Consider the following 18,313-nt stretch of genomic DNA (forward strand, 5'->3'; position numbering starts at 1 on the left):
CTGAGTCACAGATGCGCCTCGCGACCTGCGCAGACGCCGTCTTCGATTCCCCCTTTTAACCAGGCGTCGCGGCGCTTCAATACGAACGACAAAAGCCCCAGTGACAGGCGGCTCAGCACGCGGGTTTCTACTTCTGAAATTTCGACGGTCAGTGCACACTTGATTAGTTTTTTTCTCTTCGAAACCGACTACGAACAACCTGGAAGATGGCCACCGTGGCGAGGACATCCAAGTATACCTACAGATCATCGGGAGGGACGTCCGGCAATGCCGACGTCAGCATCGAGTACAGCGCCGACCTATCGGCACTGTCCAGGCTTGAGGTAAAAATAAAAAAAAAAAGTTGACCGGATTGGGTTTCCGTTGACCCTACATGGACTCGACGAAGTTTCTGTGTGAAAAACGTGACAATGGTGTGACAAGTGATTCTCGAGTGTCAATTTGGCTTAAGCGCGGTTTTAGTGCTCTGGGAAAATTCGTCACTTTTTGTTCTTTTTTTTTTTGAACCACCTTGTACGCGAAGATTTTCGTGAGAAACTTCGTTGTCCATCTATTTAATTTTGTATTTCTTAGAGTTAGAGTCGGTATTAGTTCGAACTCACCTAAAATTATTCCTTTTTCAGGACAAAATCCGCCTTCTTCAAGATGACCTTGAAATCGAGAGAGAATTGAGGCAAAGAGTGAGTATTAACAAGTTTATTTAATGTAACCAAAAACGCATGCTAAGTTGATGACTGACAAAAACCATGAATCTCTAAAATGTTAGTCTAAATCTTCAAAATTACATGTAACATTCAGATTGTATTGATAATTCTGCTTAATACTCACCATATAGGTTAATATCCCGTAAAAATATAAAATTCTCATTCTGATCATAATATTCTTATTTAATTGAATGTAGGGCAATCTGCCTTGATTCTATTTGAGTCAAATATTTGGTTACCTACTAGTGAATTAACAAATAACCTTAATAATAATAGTTAATGATAATAAGAATAAAGTCAAGTTGAACATTCATAAAAGATAAACGAAAATGTATTTTTTTTAAGTGACATTTGGATAAATATGTAGAATTTTAGTCAATCAACATGCCCTGAAACATTAAAACTGTATTAATAGGTCTGTTTAATGAATCATTGATCTCCCGTTCAATATAGAATTCGATTATTGATAATTGATTGTTATGGTCCAATAAACACAAATATAAACATGTCCAAATCAAGACACTTTGATGATGTCACACCGAAGTATTAATGTTAGTTTGTTTTCGTGGATATTAATTCATTTGTCAATTTTTGTGTTGATAATGAAGTTTTCTTCTTAGTCTCATTCTTGATCATAAGATTATTATTCGATAAAATGTAGGGCAATATACCTTGATTTGTATTCTATTTGGGTACAAATATTTGGTTAGCTACGCCACTCATGCCTTAACAAATAACCTCAACATTAATAATTAATAGTGATGAGTATTGAGTGACATTTTGATCTTTGAATTTCACAAACTGAATCAAAAATAAAATTGCTAAATGTTGGTGATAATCCAAAAAAAAAAGTTTTTTGAAACAAAAAAAAGTTCACATCGTGCTACTTGTTTATGCTTGGAACTTGATCCATGAAGAAATTAATTTACAGATTAAGCTGAATTTGACTTTGCTAGATTCATGAATAATCATTTTTTTCGCTTCTTCATGATAATCAATATTGAAATAAGGGATTCACGGCTTGGCTTTAGTGTCACATCAATGAAAAATGAAGAAATGAGAAGGAACCTTGGAAAAACACTTTTATTTATTACACTTATTGTATAAAAGAAGCGAAAATACCAACTTCTTTGAAATAGAAATATAAATTTAATCACTATAAATCATAACAAAATAAAAAATAAATTTCTTAATATTGATTTAATAATTTTCCATGCAAGATCTAAGACACATGAGGCATCTTATAGATTTGTCGCCTAACCTATCGCGGGTTTTTGTAACTGTAATAGCAGCTCTGAAAATTGTCTTTCAACAGGAGCTGAAGATGCAGGCGTTGATAAAAATATTCCTTGGCCATTTTAGTCAAGTTTAGAAATATATTTCTGAAACTACCAAAATCTACCAATATATTTCATAGAAATGTGAGAAAACTACTAATAAAGCACACAGGCGAATCTTCAGTTTCTCGGCGCCTGAGGAATCTCCTTATTTAGTCTAAGCGCGCACGAGATTGCAGAAATATATGCCGTGCGACGCGTGCATATCAAACTAAAGTAATATCAAGAAGCTTGATATTAAGTTAAGCAATAAATATCTTAAATCGAGTCAAGTCAAGCTCAAGTATGTAATTTTTCACGAGCTTGATTTTTCATTCAAGTAGGTAGTTAAAATGTCAAGCTACTTGGCTTGATGAATCCCTAATTGAAATGGTCACGTGAAAGTAAAACTAAGAATTAACTCTGAATTATTTTTTTATGAAATCTTAAGTTACAAATTAAGTGTCATTTAGATCGTGTTTTCAGAATAAACATTAAAATATGCTTCTAGAAAGAGAAAAAATTAGTCAATATAACATTTAAAAAATTCTCAACCGCAAATAATATTAAGATTCCAAAGATTACTTCTGATTGACTAAATTCTAGACTCAAAGTTCACCTCGAGTAAATTTTCATGTAGACATTAAGAAGGCTTCTCCAATCTACGAAGCTTAGCTCAAATTAGATATTGTTTACGAAATATCCACCCACACGTAGCAAAGTCCTTCATGATTCATACAATCCAAAAAAGACCTTCTAAACCGAACCAACTAAAAAAACCAAAGTTCAAAAAACAAATACTTCATGAGAATAATGGACCCAAAAGCTGAATTATAACCGAATTTCATTCAGAAGAGAGATATTGCAAATAAAGCAATTTTTAGCGAGTGACTAACTAAGTGGGTTAGCTCCGTTCGGCAATCACTTTTCTATTTTAAAGTTGGCTAGATTCACCTCGTGGAATGCTGACCGTTCTAAATTCGTATCGACTATATTTATATCGGGATAAATGAGATAACTGGATTTGAGGTGTGAAAATGACGAAATTTTGGAGGAAAACATACCGAACAGATGTTGGGACATTCCATGAACTATTTCTATTTCATGTGGTGATAACGCCTTTGTTCTTTGGGAGTAAACAAACTGCATGCACTATTTTGATGTCAATAGTCATTGAAGCAAGATTTGCTCTGATTACAACAATTATCGCAGATCTCCTGAAGAGGGCGCTATATCATTTGGTCACCATCCCTGTATTTTTTTGGAGTTCAAGCAGAGATTGGTCTCACATTATCAGATTTTACTCAATGCTGAAGATTCGGGTCAAATTCAGTTCTGTCCGTCCGTCTCTGTAAACACCACAACTTTAGAACGGAAACATTTTTATGCCTGCTTCAAATTTTTAGGTTAGGTTCGGATTTTGAATGCCGAGGTTAAGATCGCCAATTAAAGAAATCCACTCAAAAGTTTCGAGGTTTATAGACATTTGAAATTTGATTTTCCGGGTGATTTCAAAACCACATCTCGAGAAATTTTGTATTCAAGAGAAATACCGGTTGAAATTTTGCATTTAGATGTAGAGTATGAATTTCGAGGTTCTTGGAGGATTTCCTGTAGACCAAGTTAAATGAACCATAGAAAAGTCAATTGTACAAGAGTATCACTATCAGTTTTCATAAATGAGCACTGATTCTGATAAAACAATTCAAGAATTTTCAAACGTTGTTGGAGCCCGCATATTTCTATGATCCAATGGCATAATCTACTGAACACAAATGACTTAAGAAATGTCAAAAATAGTAGACAGTGTGCCATTACAACCATTTCAAATTATATCATGCCTATAGAAAAGCTTTTTACTTGAAGATTCATGTTATTAAGTTTCATAAAAAAACGTAGACAGGGATTTTTACCGATTTTCTGAATCAATTCCAGTGGCGTAGTTAAGTGTATTCCAAAATGAACTCGATATAAACGGAAAATGAACAAAAAAAACAATCATTATTCCATTTATACAATAATAAACCAAAACCTATTGTGAGATGATAAATCGCCAGTGAGTGCATGCCCCAATTTATGAAACGCCATTGCGTAAACCGAGTTATCCGAAAATAACATCTTATAATAATAAACGGCTTTTCTTTCTAGAAAAACACTTCACGAATGAAACAGCTAGGTATTTTTACTTCGACGTTGATATACGTTATGTGGGCGGGAATATAGGCGATGTAAATGTCATACAATGGGGTCAAAAACTGAATTACGCAGCGCACTTCCTTCATAATTAATTTCTTCAAAATTCTGGAATTCGGGAAACAGTCAGTTGAGTATTTCTAGATTTGAGGTACGATAATAAATTCAAGCATGTATGAAGTTTTTATTTCATAGATTGGCAACTGATGTAGAGAGCTGTCATGATTGGTAGTTAGGATAGAAATTTCAGAGACACCAACCTTTTAGATATACAGGATGTCCCAAATTCAATGATCACTTAAAGCATCTCGGTAACTATAAGACTTAGAGCAAAAATCTTCAAGGATATCAGAAAGTAGGAGATCATAGATATCTCGATTCGTTCTCGAGTTATAGAGGGGTTTCTGAAAATAACTGTTTCAAATATTTCGTTTTATCTTGGTTTCAGTTGGAGATATTCGAAAAATTCTGAAACGTTTTTTTCAGTAATTTTTATGGTTTATATGATTCTCATAGGAGAGCACAGAAGTTTTTCACTCTTTTGAAGATATACATTTAATTTTTCTTAAATGGGACACCCTATATTCTTCAACGCAGCTTTTCATCCCTCTCGGGCTACAATACTATGTTTCAATTGAGAAAGTAATTTGAGCTTTAAACCTACCTTTGCTTTTTCCATATTCTTCCACTATTCACCAATTACCCACATTTTCACGTATTCTTTTTTTTCAGATTGAAAGAGAAAAGGCAGACCTCAGTGTACAAGTTATCCAACTCTCCGAACGTTTGGAAGAAGCTGAAGGAGGAGCTGAAAGCCAGGTGAATTAAAAAAAAAATTTGAAAATTCACAACAAAACTAACCATTTTTTAATATCCAGTTCGAAATCAACAAGAAGAGAGACACCGAACTGTTGAAACTCAGAAAATTGCTTGAAGATGTCCACATTGAATCAGAAGAAACAGCCGCTATCCTCAAGAAGAAACATCAAGAAATTGTTGTGGACTTTCAGGAACAAATCGACTCTCTGGCCAAGTGCAAATCAAGGTAAGAACAAAGTATAAGTACTCTTCGAATGAAAATATACATAAAAAACGATTTGAATGTTAACATTTCATAATATATGAAAAAAAAACTTAAAACCTGTAAATGATTCAGCGTAGAACCAACAGGTGGCTCTCAGAGATATGTATTACTCAGGTTGAGCAATCGAAAGTCTAATAAAAAGGCACTTAGACAGAAATTCAATTTCACACTCAATATCAAACGTGCAAAACTTTTGAAACCATCAAAGTACATAGATCTAAAATAGTTAGATCGAAATTTAAACAAGATCTAATAAATGCCACGTAAATCAAGTCCTCTGGACGTTTGTAATCAACAGGACTGGAGGCAATTTACTGTCCGAAAATATCATCAAATTAATCGGTCTATTTGAAATAGCCAGCTGTGCCAGTTTTGCTATGGGCAGTTAATTGTCGGTATCAGATCGAATTAGTGGTTCATGTTTCATAATTCTCTACTTTGATTCTATTTTAATACCTTTCTTTCTTTTTTAATCTATCCTAAAATAAACATGGAAAGAGCACAACATCGAAAATGTTGTTGACACTAATTAGAATTGGTTTTACATCGAACATTTAATTCTCGTTTTGATATCTCTCGTTAGGAGGCACTCTAAGTTCTCATAACCTCAACTTTTTTAATATCTCATAAATTAATCAATTTCAATGATAAATCTTAATTATATTTACCATTTTATTCTAAATTTACAAAACTGTTTTACCTTATTTTGGTCGGATTTCCTTCATTCTCTTTTCAAATGCCATTCAGATAATCTTCATATCAAATTAATATCAATTCATAATTAACCAGCTCAACAATCAATTAAAATCAAACATTATTTGGCATTTTTTTGTAGTGAGGAGCCTTGACAGTAGCCTTGAGTTCATTCTGTTGAGACTTGCCTCTTAAGTCCTTCGTCGTTTTAGCTTTTTTGAAATATATTTCTGGAGATTTATCCAGTTTTTCAACTTTTCCGAAGAGACTTTGCCATTGGATTCCAAATTTGTATTCCAAAATCCTCTTTGAGTTTTTCTTCTTTCGTATAACATGTGTCGAAACGGCTATTTTGGATTTTACTATTGTTAATTTTTTTTCCGGAGATCTACTTTTGCAGGTATAAAATTCTTCAGAATATTCCCATTCAATTTTTCTTATTTTAACAATCTTCATCAATAATTTCTTCAAAAGAAGAATATACTTGCGGAAATATATACAGAAGAAATTGATGTTTTACAAAACATCAATTTGATTAATTTCCAAGGTTTGACAGACATTGTCAACCATTTCCATACCAATAAACAATACAAATGTCTTACACAAAATTGAAGACTACCCTTCTCGATAAGAAGATCTCTGTAATCCTAACCAGAGAATCTCAGAATGTTGTCATACGCGCTCCATCATATCCTCTTGATAATCTGCTGCCAGTTATTCTGGTGGAAAACCGTTTGGAGTCGTTGTATTCAAAAATAGAAAGGCTGTATGGGAATTGGAATCGCATCCTTATTTGTGCTGGCAACTCACTCATACGTGAGATTATTATGTGCAATAAGTCTGGCAAGTTTGGATTCTGTGTCGATTTGATTGCGATACTTGAGAAGCGCCACCTGCATATTTTGGAGACCGTTTCGGATGGTTAACATCGTTTACGGGTACCAATATGGCATGAAGCTTTTCTATACGACTTAAAGCTATAAGGTTTCAGAAAAATTTTATGATGGTCGAGTTTCTGAATGAATACTGATAAGATTCTTATTACTATATTATTAATTCACAGAATATTTAATTATATTCCTATCCAATGGTTTTATTAACATTTTATAGCGGCTCTTCACACATCACGTTCAACGAGTTTTTTTACTCAGAAACGAATAGAAAACAGAATTTTTTTAGCATATCCATAAAAAGAATAAAAAAACCTTCAAAACTTTAGGTCCCTCGACCCCTATTGCCATTTAAAATTCTTGGGGGTGCTTTAGGGGTAAATTTTGTAATCACAAACATTTTTTCATGCAAATCAAAGCGAATCAAATTTCTGACTTCACCAAAAATTCCGGTTTTTAGTTTCAGAAAAGCAATCCATAATATGGAATCCAATTTTCTTAATATTTTTTTTGTATTACCTATTGAAAATTCAACAATTCAGTAAATAACTTCTCACAAATCAAATGATTCATTATGATGAATCATTGTTATAATTAAGTATGGTTGTGTGTAATAACTTTAGGTATTAGGAATATTTTTGGTAAACACGTTTAGGTCCTGAAAGTATCAGGGAATTTGTTCAATTATGAAATTTAATGATCTGTTTCAAGTTTTTGATGCTTTATATACCAACGATCCAAATAGGGTAGAGTTTGATTTATGAATTAAATTCTATCCTATATTGGGCTTCTATAGAAGCACTCATAGACAATAGTTTACTAGAAATAAAACATTCACATCGAAATCTAAATCAATTTCAACATACTTTCAGTTTCTAAAGGTGTCTACCCAAAATCATCTCCAATAACTAAAGCTATCACACACGATCACATTTATTCGAACTGAGCCGTTAAAATTAATTTTTTTGTAGGGCCGAGAAGGAGAAGAGCAAATTTCAAGCTGAAGTTTACGAACTCCTCGCCCAAGTTGAGACCGTCAACAAGGAGCGTCTGATCAGCGTGAAACATGCCGAAAGATTGGAGATCAGCATCAGTGAATTGAACGTTAGGATCGAAGAACTTAACCGCACCATTGTCGACATCACCTCCCACAAGACCAGGCTCTCCCAGGAGAACATTGAATTGGTCAAGGAGGTGCAGGACCTCAAGGTAACAAAAAGCAGGATTTTCTATGGAACGAATGCATTCGCCATTTTGCAACGGGTTGTGTTATGAGTACCGGCTCCTTCGCCATTTTGCAACCAAAGCATTTTCTAATTACTTTTCAAATTTAACAGTTCTTTTGGATTATTAAATATGAACTCTCTATTCAAATCAACAGACAACTATTCTGAATAGGTTATTAATAGAATTCTAGAACGTGCTTTCAGTACTATTTTAATATTTTGAAAAACATATAATCGATATTCAAAGATTGCATTTCTATTTCAACCCAAAGAAAAAAGGAATTTAAACTATGGACTGCTAATCTTTCTATTCTAAAATACAAAATACTGAGTTTTTCCATTTATAGGTATTATTATATACGATAAAACATAAAATACAATGAGATAATGTGCTCGAGATTATATCTCTGCAGTCCAAGTTGAATTTATTGATTGGAATAAAAATTAAATCATGGTGAACTAGCAAGATGCTATTTCTTTATTTTTTGTGATAATAAACTGATAAAACTTGAATTGAAATCAGAATTTTTGCCTGAGCATCCTTCAAAGATACAAGGGCGTAGCCAACATTACCACGTAGAGCAACCAGGACCATAATAAGAATAAAACTCATTAACCTTTCTCACTTCCAGGTCAGCCTTGAGAACTCTACCTATCTGAAGACCCAGCTAGCCGGCCAACTCGAAGATGCCCGCCGCCGCGCTGAAGACGACGAAAGAAGACGCTCAGTCCTCGAATCCCAACTCCACCAGGTCGAGGTTGAACTTGAATCCATCCGCGTCCAACTTGAAGAAGAAAGCGAGGCTCGTCTGGACCTCGAAAGACAGCTTGTAAAGTCACAGGGAGAAGTCCAAGTGTACAGGAGCAAATATGAAGCTGAGGCTGCCGCCAGGGCTGAAGAAGTCGAGGAATTGAGAAGGAAGTACAACATCAGGATCTCCGAGCAAGAAGAACACATCGAATCACTTTTGGTCAAGGTGAGTTTTGATGGGGAAGAAAATACCACACCAAATGTGGTTATATAAGTTCCAATCATTGATACGCTTCTTTTTGAACGATATTTCAAGATACCATTTGTGTACCATGTGTTTTTGTGAACTTCTGGTTCTCAGAAAGAGATCTCAAATCTTAGAGAGGGATCATTCACTATCAAAAACACATAAAAAAACAGAAATACCTTCTTACCTCTTTAAGAATTCCAAAAGATGACCTCTTAATATGAATCATTCATGCTTTTGCAGGTCAACAACTTGGAAAAACAAAAATCTCGCCTGCAATCTGAGGTAGAGGTCCTCATCATCGACTTAGAGAAGGCCAATGGAACTGCTAGGGAGCTCCAAAAGAGAGTCGAGCAACTTGAAAGGATCAACATTGAAACCAAGGCTAGGCTTGAAGAGACCATCCAGCTGTACGAATCCACCCAGAGAGACTTGCGTAACAAGCAGCAAGAATTACAACGCACTGTGCATGAACTCGAGAAGACCAGGGAACAGAGGGATGGTCTTGCCAGGGAAAACAAGAAATTGGCTGGTGAGTATACATTAAGAACTTTTGCTCCTAAAATGCCTTATCTAACCTGTTACTATCTTGTCCAGAACGTCAAATGAAGTAAACCCATATAACTTAAAAAATGCAGAAATTGTAGGATAGTCCATTACAGATAGAATAAAAGTACCTTGTTCATGAATAGTACATTTTTAGGGGTAAAGTCAAATGAGTTATACTAGTAGCTTTAACATAAACACATAATGAGATATGCTAGAATCTGTACTAGAAGTTGAGCTGAGAGAGATCTGTCGATTCCTCGCTACGTGTCACACAAGCAACGAAACAATCACAATTTCACAAGAAAAGTCTTGTTATTTCTCGAAGAGGTGGTCACAATTGTTCACCGAGAACTTGTGATTTAATACCTTTAGATTTTTTCTTTGGGACCACGTAAAACAAAAGGTCTACGCCAATGCTCCACAAAGATGGGATTTTTCTTAAAATATACCGTTTCTTCAATATCAAAATGAAACATCTGAGTGGATAACTCTTTATTACCATGAATTAAAAAGAAAAATAGAATAATTCTTTAAAAGTAGATTGTTTTTATATCGAAGTCCCGAAACTTTTGAATCACATGCAGAAGGTCAAAGAGATTAAATACCTACTTTTTTTCGGGATCAGTATATCTCGACCTAACCAGAATTAGAGCAATATTTACATGTTCTTCTGTAGTCAGAACATGATGTATTTATAGAAGGCCGACTCTGAATCAAAACAAAACCAGACCATTACGAAGAATAATAGTCCTCTTATTTACTTCTACTTACTTTCTTGGGTTCTATTTTAGTATTCGAGTTGGTGAAGAGTTTTCCAAACACTATAAATTATCTGCTTCAACATTTAGGTTGAAATAAATTTTTCGAGTTCTTCAACAAAGAAAATTGTAGCGGAGTATTTTTAGTCATCTTCTTCAGATCGAAGGGTAACATTATTTAAGCAGAATATGAAGATACTCTAAGCCACATCAGGGAATATTTGCAAGCGTTTAAGGAATGTTTCGAAAACGAAGACTTCTAGTTTCTGAAGATGACAACATTGTTGTCGAAACGTTCATTAGACGTTCGTAAACATTTCACAGATTAGAGTACAATTGTGCAAACATAAGCACTCTAGAATTTCTTCGTGACTTTGAAATCTACTTTCGATATTCACTCTTTGAATGTTCCAGATGACCTCTCCGATGCCAAGAACACCATCAGCGAGTACACTCGCCGCCTCCACGAGTTGGAATTGGAACTCCGTCGTCTTGAGAATGAGCGTGACGAGCTCACAGCAGCCTACAAGGAAGCTGAAGCTGTAAGTATCCTAAGCTGCTGATATACTCTATCTGTTCATCCTGACCAGGCTGAATCTTAAGCTGATTTAATTCAACTACAATTTTTCTCTGTTCTAGGGACGCAGAGCCGAAGAACAACGTGCTCAACGTTTGGCATCCGAATTGGCTCAGTTCCGTCATGAAGCTGAGAAACGTCTCCAAGAGAAGGATGAAGAAATCGAAGCTATCCGGTGAGTATTCGAAGATCTCCTATATAGCACTGCCTTCGAATGTGTATCATCTTGGATAAGTTAGTTTCATCAGAGTGTGTACTTGAATGTTCCTTCTGGGTTTGAAACTTTTAAGGCGTGGAGTCCCACAAGGTTCTGTACTGGAACCCAGGATTTTTAATTGAAGGTTGACGCTCACGCCGCAAAGAAAAAAATGTCGAGGAGGAGTTTTTTTTACGTAAAACCACAAGGGTTTTTGTGCTCTTTTTATTCATTAGATAAACAGATTGCTTAGATATTCAACGAGAATAAACGAGACTTTTGTCCAAGTTGAGAGGATATTGAGAAATCTAGTTGAAGTTGAAAATTTTCATCTGTTTATCTGATCTCAAAAAAAGATCAAGTGTTTAGATAAATTCAGGAAGCTGAATTGAATTTTGAATATTGTAATAGTAAATTTGACTGTAGCGATATGTCGTGTTGCTTAGCAACGAAAAAAATGGGAGCAAGGGTTTCAATCGAATAAAAAACAATTTGAATTCTCAAAAAAAACTCTAGAGCAATAGCTACATACAGGTTATAAATCTTGCAGATCGTATTATTGTGAAGCCTTGAAATCTGCATGAATTTCTTCAGAAAACCTTCAAGGGTTGTTCAAAAAATGCAGATATGTTCTAATGGTAGTTCTCTAGTTTTCGAAATCGATAGGATAAAACTAGAAAAAACCGAAAAGTGTCTTTCTGGAAGAAAGAAATGGGCACTGTTCCAGAAAAAATATCACCCTGTATATTTGCATTCGAAATTAACATATCACATGATGAAATCTTCAAATTGGAATGTCTTTACCAAATTTAAGTTGAATATCTTGTGAAGGGAAGGTGGAATGAGAAAAAAACTTGAAAAAAATTAAATTTTAACACCCTGAATCTCTAGAACAACTAGTTTCGGGGCCCATGTTCAAAGGACTTTTTTCTTTAAATAATCCAAGAAATCTGTCATTTTCGTTTGTACCTTCAATTTACGAACATCCTGTATGTGAAGCCGACGATGATGCGGACATCTCAGAAAACAGATAAAATAACAATCAAATATTTTAATAATTCATTTAGGACCAGAAATGTACATAACATCAATTTTCGAAATATTAACGAAGAACTATGTAGAAATCAATTTTTAGAAAAGAATCAAAAACGAACGGACGTTTAGATATTCATAAAGAGAAAGAAAATACTAAATTATGTATAAAAGTTCTCTGAAATAGAAGCTATACCGCTTTTCTTAGAATTGTCGTGTTTTATTTTGATGTCGTGATTTCAGCTTTCATCATGATTCATGATTCTCAAACTGAAAGTATTTTTGGAAAAAAGCAACTGATTTTCCTATCTGATTAGCCCTTCACTTTCTCACAAAAAAAAGGTCCAAATATATCCAATAGTTCAAAATTATTTTTTCAAACGATTCCAAAGATTCAACATTAAAAAGCAACAAACGCTTTGTCAGATTCTACATCAATGACACACCGCCTGCAAAAAAAACCGTTACGCAACAAATCAAGAATGCAATTACAAACGAAGGCCGTAACTGAATGTTAACAAGCGAGACCTAAGGACAATTAGCCAACAGCAATTAACAAAAACATTCGCCCGAGCGATCAAGACCCAAGCCAAGTCTCCAATTTATAAATAAACCCGGCCCTGACATCCGCATCGTCCTGGCAGTGAATCCTCTCATCTCTTATCAAAACAAAAAATCGAATAAAATCGCGATGCCATCAATAAAAAAAATCAGTCGATCGATCAAACCAGCACCGACAATCAGATGACGTCTCCGTCAACCTCAAAATGGCAACCACAGACCAAGAAATACGAATACAACTATGGTTTGGGCATAAACTTCTACCAGCCCATGATAGACTTCCTGGACGACAAGGAAAGAGGGGTCAGGGGCAGGTCCCCCCACCTCCCATGGCAGGAAGAGAAGGCTCTTCGTCAGTACGACCCGATGAACGCCATCAAAACCTACTCCGAACATGAGCTGGGTAGACTGGCCAGAAAGACTGAGGCCAGCGCTAAAGAAAACTTGAGAAACATAAAAGCAACGTCGCGAAGTTGCTACCAGCTTAACCAGTCCGTATCGGCAGCCAGCATCACGGAGAAGATCGAGGTCAAAAAGACGCACAAGAAGAAGAGGGACATGCTGCGTCAGATCAAAACTGTTGAAAGCAGATACAAGGACTTCGATTACGATCCGCACGCTGATATGAAAGTCAAGGCTGAATTAAAAGCAGAACAGAAGTATCTAAAAGGGAAATCAGCAAAGGCCATAGAGCAGCAATTACTGGCGAAGAGCAGGAGGAACATAGCAGAAACTATAGAGGAAGACGTGACAAAGATGGAACAAGGGGTTGTAGGCAAAAGTTTCAGTTTTGCCGGTCATAGGAGGTTGATGGAGGACCGGATGTGTAAAGCTGTGGATGAGAGTTTTGAAAAACCGCTGGAGAATCTGAGTCAAGAGCTTCAGTCGTTCAATGTCAGGTCGCAGCATTATTATTACGATAAAAGGTGATTTTGATGTTGTCTGACGTAACGTGAGTGTCTGAATATAAACGATGCATGTTGTCTATGATGAGGTGAGTTTTTCGATGATTTTTTTTACAATTCGGTGGATATCAGTCACTCTATGGTGTTTTTTAATACAATGAACACGATTTTGCTGAAATATTGATCTTAGCGTAGTGCTAAATCAGTTTTAATAAATAATGGAAAAGACGAATGTAAAACATCATGTAAGTAAATGAAAAATTGCCTTTCCAACCACAATAGAAGGAGTGTAACAACAAATAATGAAGAGGATAGTTCAGAAAATAGTTCGAATTCACCAAATGAAGATCATCTTCTGAGGATTACTATTTCATCCAGCAAAGTCTCCTTTTCATGGTGTTCTGGATTATTGAATTCTGGTTTTTAAATACTGATATTCATATTCACTTGATACCTATACCTTCATACTTCTGATGTAGTGAATGTGCATATTTATATTCTCTAATGTCATTTAGCAGTCGAAAAGTGAAACAATGGGTTGAGCAAACGAAAATTCCGGCTTTACTACTATTTGTTTCAAAGATCCTTGCATCATTTAGATTTCTCCAAAATCACAATAAAAAAAATGCATCTTAAAATATCGTCGGGTTAACTCAGGCGTTTGTAACTGTGCCAACATCGGTGATGTACGTAAGAAAAACAGCTGGCGAAAGTAATTTTAATTGCCAGTTCCACAGCGTATTGCATCACAAGAAAAATTTCTATGACTTGATGCCAAAAAATTCAGATGTTGGAAAACCTTCTTCTTCGTACTGATATTGGAGAAAAATTCACAACACCAAATCAATTATTTACTGTCTGAAAAACTGAAGCAACACAATGATTTTTGTAGTTGAAAAATAGACGAAACCTTTATAGCTACTATGTCCAAAAGGTAACTGAATTAATTATTGGAACACAAAATATAAATAAAAATATGTTATGATATTAAAATTCAAGGAGAGGTTGTGTAGCAGCTGCATCATAAAGTACATAGAAGCCACATTTTCGTACAAATTTTTACTGTGGTCTGTCAGACAGAAATCCACAGTATGCTGAGGCACTCTCGGTACATTACTCCACTAAGCAAATTTCACCCTAAATCACTCAAGTTAACCTCCCTCAACAATCCTAACCTCAAATTCTTCCTTGCAGCAAAGCCACCTCCATCGAAATCGAGCAGCTCAACGCCCGCGTTGTCGAAGCTGAAACCAGGCTCAAGACCGAAGTCACACGCATCAAGAAGAAGCTCCAGATCCAGATCACCGAGCTTGAGATGTCCCTTGACTCTGCCAACAAGACTAACATTGACCTCCAGAAGACCATCAAGAAGCAATCCCTTCAACTCACCGAGATCACCGCCCACTACGACGAGCTCCAGAGGCAGCTCCAAGTCACCCTGGACCAGCTCAGCGTCTCCCAGAGGAGGGTACAGGCTCTTACCGCCGAAGCTGAAGAAATCAGAGGCAACTACGAAAGCGTAAGTCTTCTTTCTACTCGGTAAATCTTTCTTTAAGTATTAACACGAATTTCATCATATTGAAGTGGATGGTGTAATCTGCATTGTGACCTCAATAATACAATTGAAGGTTAATTCTAACCTTATGTTCCTTTTTCCTTAGGCCTTACGTGGAAAGAGACAAGCTGAACAACAAGTTGAGGAATACTCTTCTAGAATCAATGAACTCACCACCATCAACGTTAACTTGGCTTCCTCTAAGAGCAAGATAGAACAAGAGTTGACCACCATCGTGTCTGACTATGAAGAAATCACCAAAGAGCTCCGCATTTCTGATGAACGTTACCAACGTGTCCAGGTAAAATTCCCTGTAAAATTTAGTGATCCCTGCCATATACACCTACCACATTCGTACAAAGGTTGGGTGTATATCCCAAGCCGTGTCGTTCTTTTAAGATATATGCTGCCTGCGACACCATCTCTCGGGCTAGCAAAGAATCACCACAAATCCTTCTAATTGCATATTCTTCGATACTGGCACTTGTGAAATAATAATTCCTTTGGTTAAAATAACCTTGATATCTTCTCCCTCAGGTTGAACTCAAACACACCGTTGAAATCCTCCACGAAGAACAGGAACGAGTAGTGAAGATCGAGGCCATCAAGAAGTCCCTCGAGATTGAGGTCAAGAACTTGAGCGTACGTCTTGAAGAAGTCGAAGCCAACGCCATCGTTGGAGGCAAGAGAATCATCAGCAAACTCGAAGCCAGACTTCGCGACTTGGAAGCTGAATTGGACGAAGAAAAGAGACGTCATGCTGAAACCATCAAGATCTTGAGGAAGAAGGAACGCAGCGTGAAAGAGGTCATGATCCAATGCGAGGAAGACCAGAAGAACATTGCCATCCTCCAAGAGACCTTGGAGAAGGCCAACCAGAAGGTCAACATCTACAAGAGACAACTTCAAGAACAGGTGAGTAGCTAGAGCTCTTTATTTGCATCAAACACTCTATGAATTTTCAATCCACTACAGAATAATTCGTTCTGTGGTCCAAGATTCCCAAATCATAGAGCTGTGGAATTTTTTTGATACCGTGTCATGTCATAGAATATAACGTTTTCTTTTTCTGCAGGAGGGAGTATCACAACAGAACGTCACCCGCGTGCGCCGTTTCCAGAGGGAGTTGGAAGCTGCGGAAGACCGTGCTGACACTGCTGAAAGCAGCTTATCCCTCATCCGCACCAAACACCGCTCCTTCGTCACCACCAGCTCGGTTCCCGGTTCTCAAGTCTACCTTGTCCAGGAGACCACAAGAACCACCGAGATGTAAAAGCATTACTGCCTTCTATGTCGCCAGTCAGAATCTTCGCCAACCCGGTCGCTAGAGCCCGACATACCAACAGAAAAACGTAAAAATACCGACCGGGTGGTTTGAACTACTCTAAATATTATTTTACTTTTTTAAGTTTATTTTTGTGCATATAATATATTCAGAATAAAATAATATCCATCCGATGTCTTCGTTAGATAATCAATTCATGACAATACCTTGATGATAAACGGCATTGAGAAACGTACATTTTTCACGATAACCTTATAAGCGACCATTAGATCTAAAGCAATTTTATTGAGAAGTATGAACGAAATTTGTAGGTTTCGGATATGTTTCGTTCTACTGAGGGTTGTAGAAAGTATTTTTATGACAATGTAATGTAATCTAAGTGAATGTACCGTGTAAGAATAAATTGCTTGTATACAGAGTGTTTTTAATATTATATTTAATAAAATAATTATTCTCTGGATAGGATGTTCCTTTGAAACCCCTATAATTCAATTTCAACAAGATCGGTTACAAAATAAGCAGATTGTAAAAATGAATCGTCGAAATACTGGTTAAGAAAAGAATATATCAAATAGACAAAACGATGCGAAGTTCACACAATGAGAATATGGCCAAATTGAACTTTCTATTTATTGCTTCTGAGTCTACCGAAAGTAGAAATTTTGGATTTCAAACATTCTGAATCCAATAATTTTGAATGAACAACTTTGGTTTTGCGCCTGGCTGTCTGTGTTTCAGTGAATCCTTGTTAAAGCTTCAGCTAGAATGCAATACAGACAGACAATTTGATAGAAGGAGCATTTGACCCTGAAGCATTTGATTCTGTAAAGTCTCAACTCCGAGTTTTGTGGGAAAATTTTTATCAATATTTGATTGTTGAACATTTTTAACGATGAACTAAGGAGTTCATCATGGTCTAAAGAAAATAAATTATCAGTTCGAATAGGTATGTTTTCAGTTTTTCTTTGAAACTCCATAAATTCAATTTAGCAGAGAAATTGGCTGTAAGCCATCTATACACGATTTACTGAACTTATTTCCGACGCAGCCAACGACGAATAGATTCCTGTAACGTATACATCACTACTGAGGCTTAGTTCGGGCTACTTTTCCTAGACGTCACCCTATGTCAAATCCTAGGAAAAAAATCTGGTGGATGCGCTATATTTAAGCGCATCCGCCTAAAAAGGCGTATGATATATTTGATATGTACTTTATTAAAAAAAATTTTGATGAGATCATATTCAAAATTTGCTATTACAAAGAATCTTCAATCCGCCATGAGATGTTTCCTGAAAGGTCTTGGAGCCATCTTCTGTTTTGTAGGATTTTGCGAAAAAAAATTGCCATTGGATCAATTTCGAAATTTGATATGTTCAGGAAACTTTAATGAAGTCGGTTTTTTCCCTTACAAGCCCTAAAACTGAGATATTTTGAATTTTGTAAAAACTGGTATTTACGACCTAAAATTTTTTTTTCTTATTTTAAATTAACGTGTTTCAGCAGCTAAAAACTTTTGAATAACGCATAAAATATGTTTCATTTTGATCGGTTCATTTTTTTCCCGAAAAATCAAGAATTTGAAATTGTTGTCGATAAAAGCAATTAACCAAGCTACAATTTTCTGTAGAAGACTCAATTTCCAGATATTTCAAATTTTGTGGACCTCATCCTTATGATCTAAAGAAAATAAATAATCAGTTTGAATAGGTTTTTGCACTCATACCGCATACAGAAGTGATGGCACATCATTTATTTCAGCTTTTCTTCAAAATTCCAAAAATTCAATTT

At 35.8% G+C, this 18,313-nt stretch overlaps 2 protein-coding genes across 2 annotated transcripts; both read left to right on the top strand.

Annotated features, from left to right (window-relative positions):
- The first annotated feature begins 69 nt into the window (after positions 1 to 69).
- On the top strand, positions 70 to 16,980 carry LOC123673179 (paramyosin, long form-like). The gene is made up of 13 exons (XM_045607637.1): positions 70 to 323; positions 624 to 680; positions 4,946 to 5,032; positions 5,092 to 5,258; positions 7,852 to 8,089; positions 8,739 to 9,083; positions 9,348 to 9,636; positions 10,826 to 10,953; positions 11,051 to 11,163; positions 14,877 to 15,201; positions 15,344 to 15,538; positions 15,775 to 16,152; positions 16,313 to 16,980. The coding sequence occupies exons 1-13, from the start codon at positions 207 to 209 to the stop codon at positions 16,508 to 16,510; spliced, it is 2,637 nt and encodes an 878-aa protein (XP_045463593.1). The 5' UTR covers positions 70 to 206; the 3' UTR covers positions 16,511 to 16,980.
- LOC123673180 (paramyosin, short form-like) lies at positions 12,911 to 13,707 on the top strand. The gene has a single exon (XM_045607638.1). The coding sequence runs from the start codon at positions 12,961 to 12,963 to the stop codon at positions 13,705 to 13,707; it is 747 nt and encodes a 248-aa protein (XP_045463594.1). The 5' UTR covers positions 12,911 to 12,960.
- Positions 16,981 to 18,313: the final 1,333 nt, after the last annotated feature.

The sequence above is a fragment of the Harmonia axyridis genome, chromosome 2, assembly GCF_914767665.1.
Source record: "Harmonia axyridis chromosome 2, icHarAxyr1.1, whole genome shotgun sequence".
Taxonomy (NCBI): Eukaryota; Metazoa; Arthropoda; class Insecta; order Coleoptera; family Coccinellidae; genus Harmonia; species Harmonia axyridis.

Coding starts and splice junctions, on each gene's coding strand:
- LOC123673179 (XM_045607637.1), top strand. CDS start 207: ATGGCCACCGTGGCGAGGACATCCAAGTATACCTACAGATCATCGGGA. Junction 681..4,945: donor AGAGAGAATTGAGGCAAAGA/GTGAGTATTAAC, acceptor CTTTTTTTTCAG/ATTGAAAGAGAAAAGGCAGA. Junction 9,084..9,347: donor TCGAATCACTTTTGGTCAAG/GTGAGTTTTGAT, acceptor ATGCTTTTGCAG/GTCAACAACTTGGAAAAACA.
- LOC123673180 (XM_045607638.1), top strand. CDS start 12,961: ATGACGTCTCCGTCAACCTCAAAATGGCAACCACAGACCAAGAAATAC.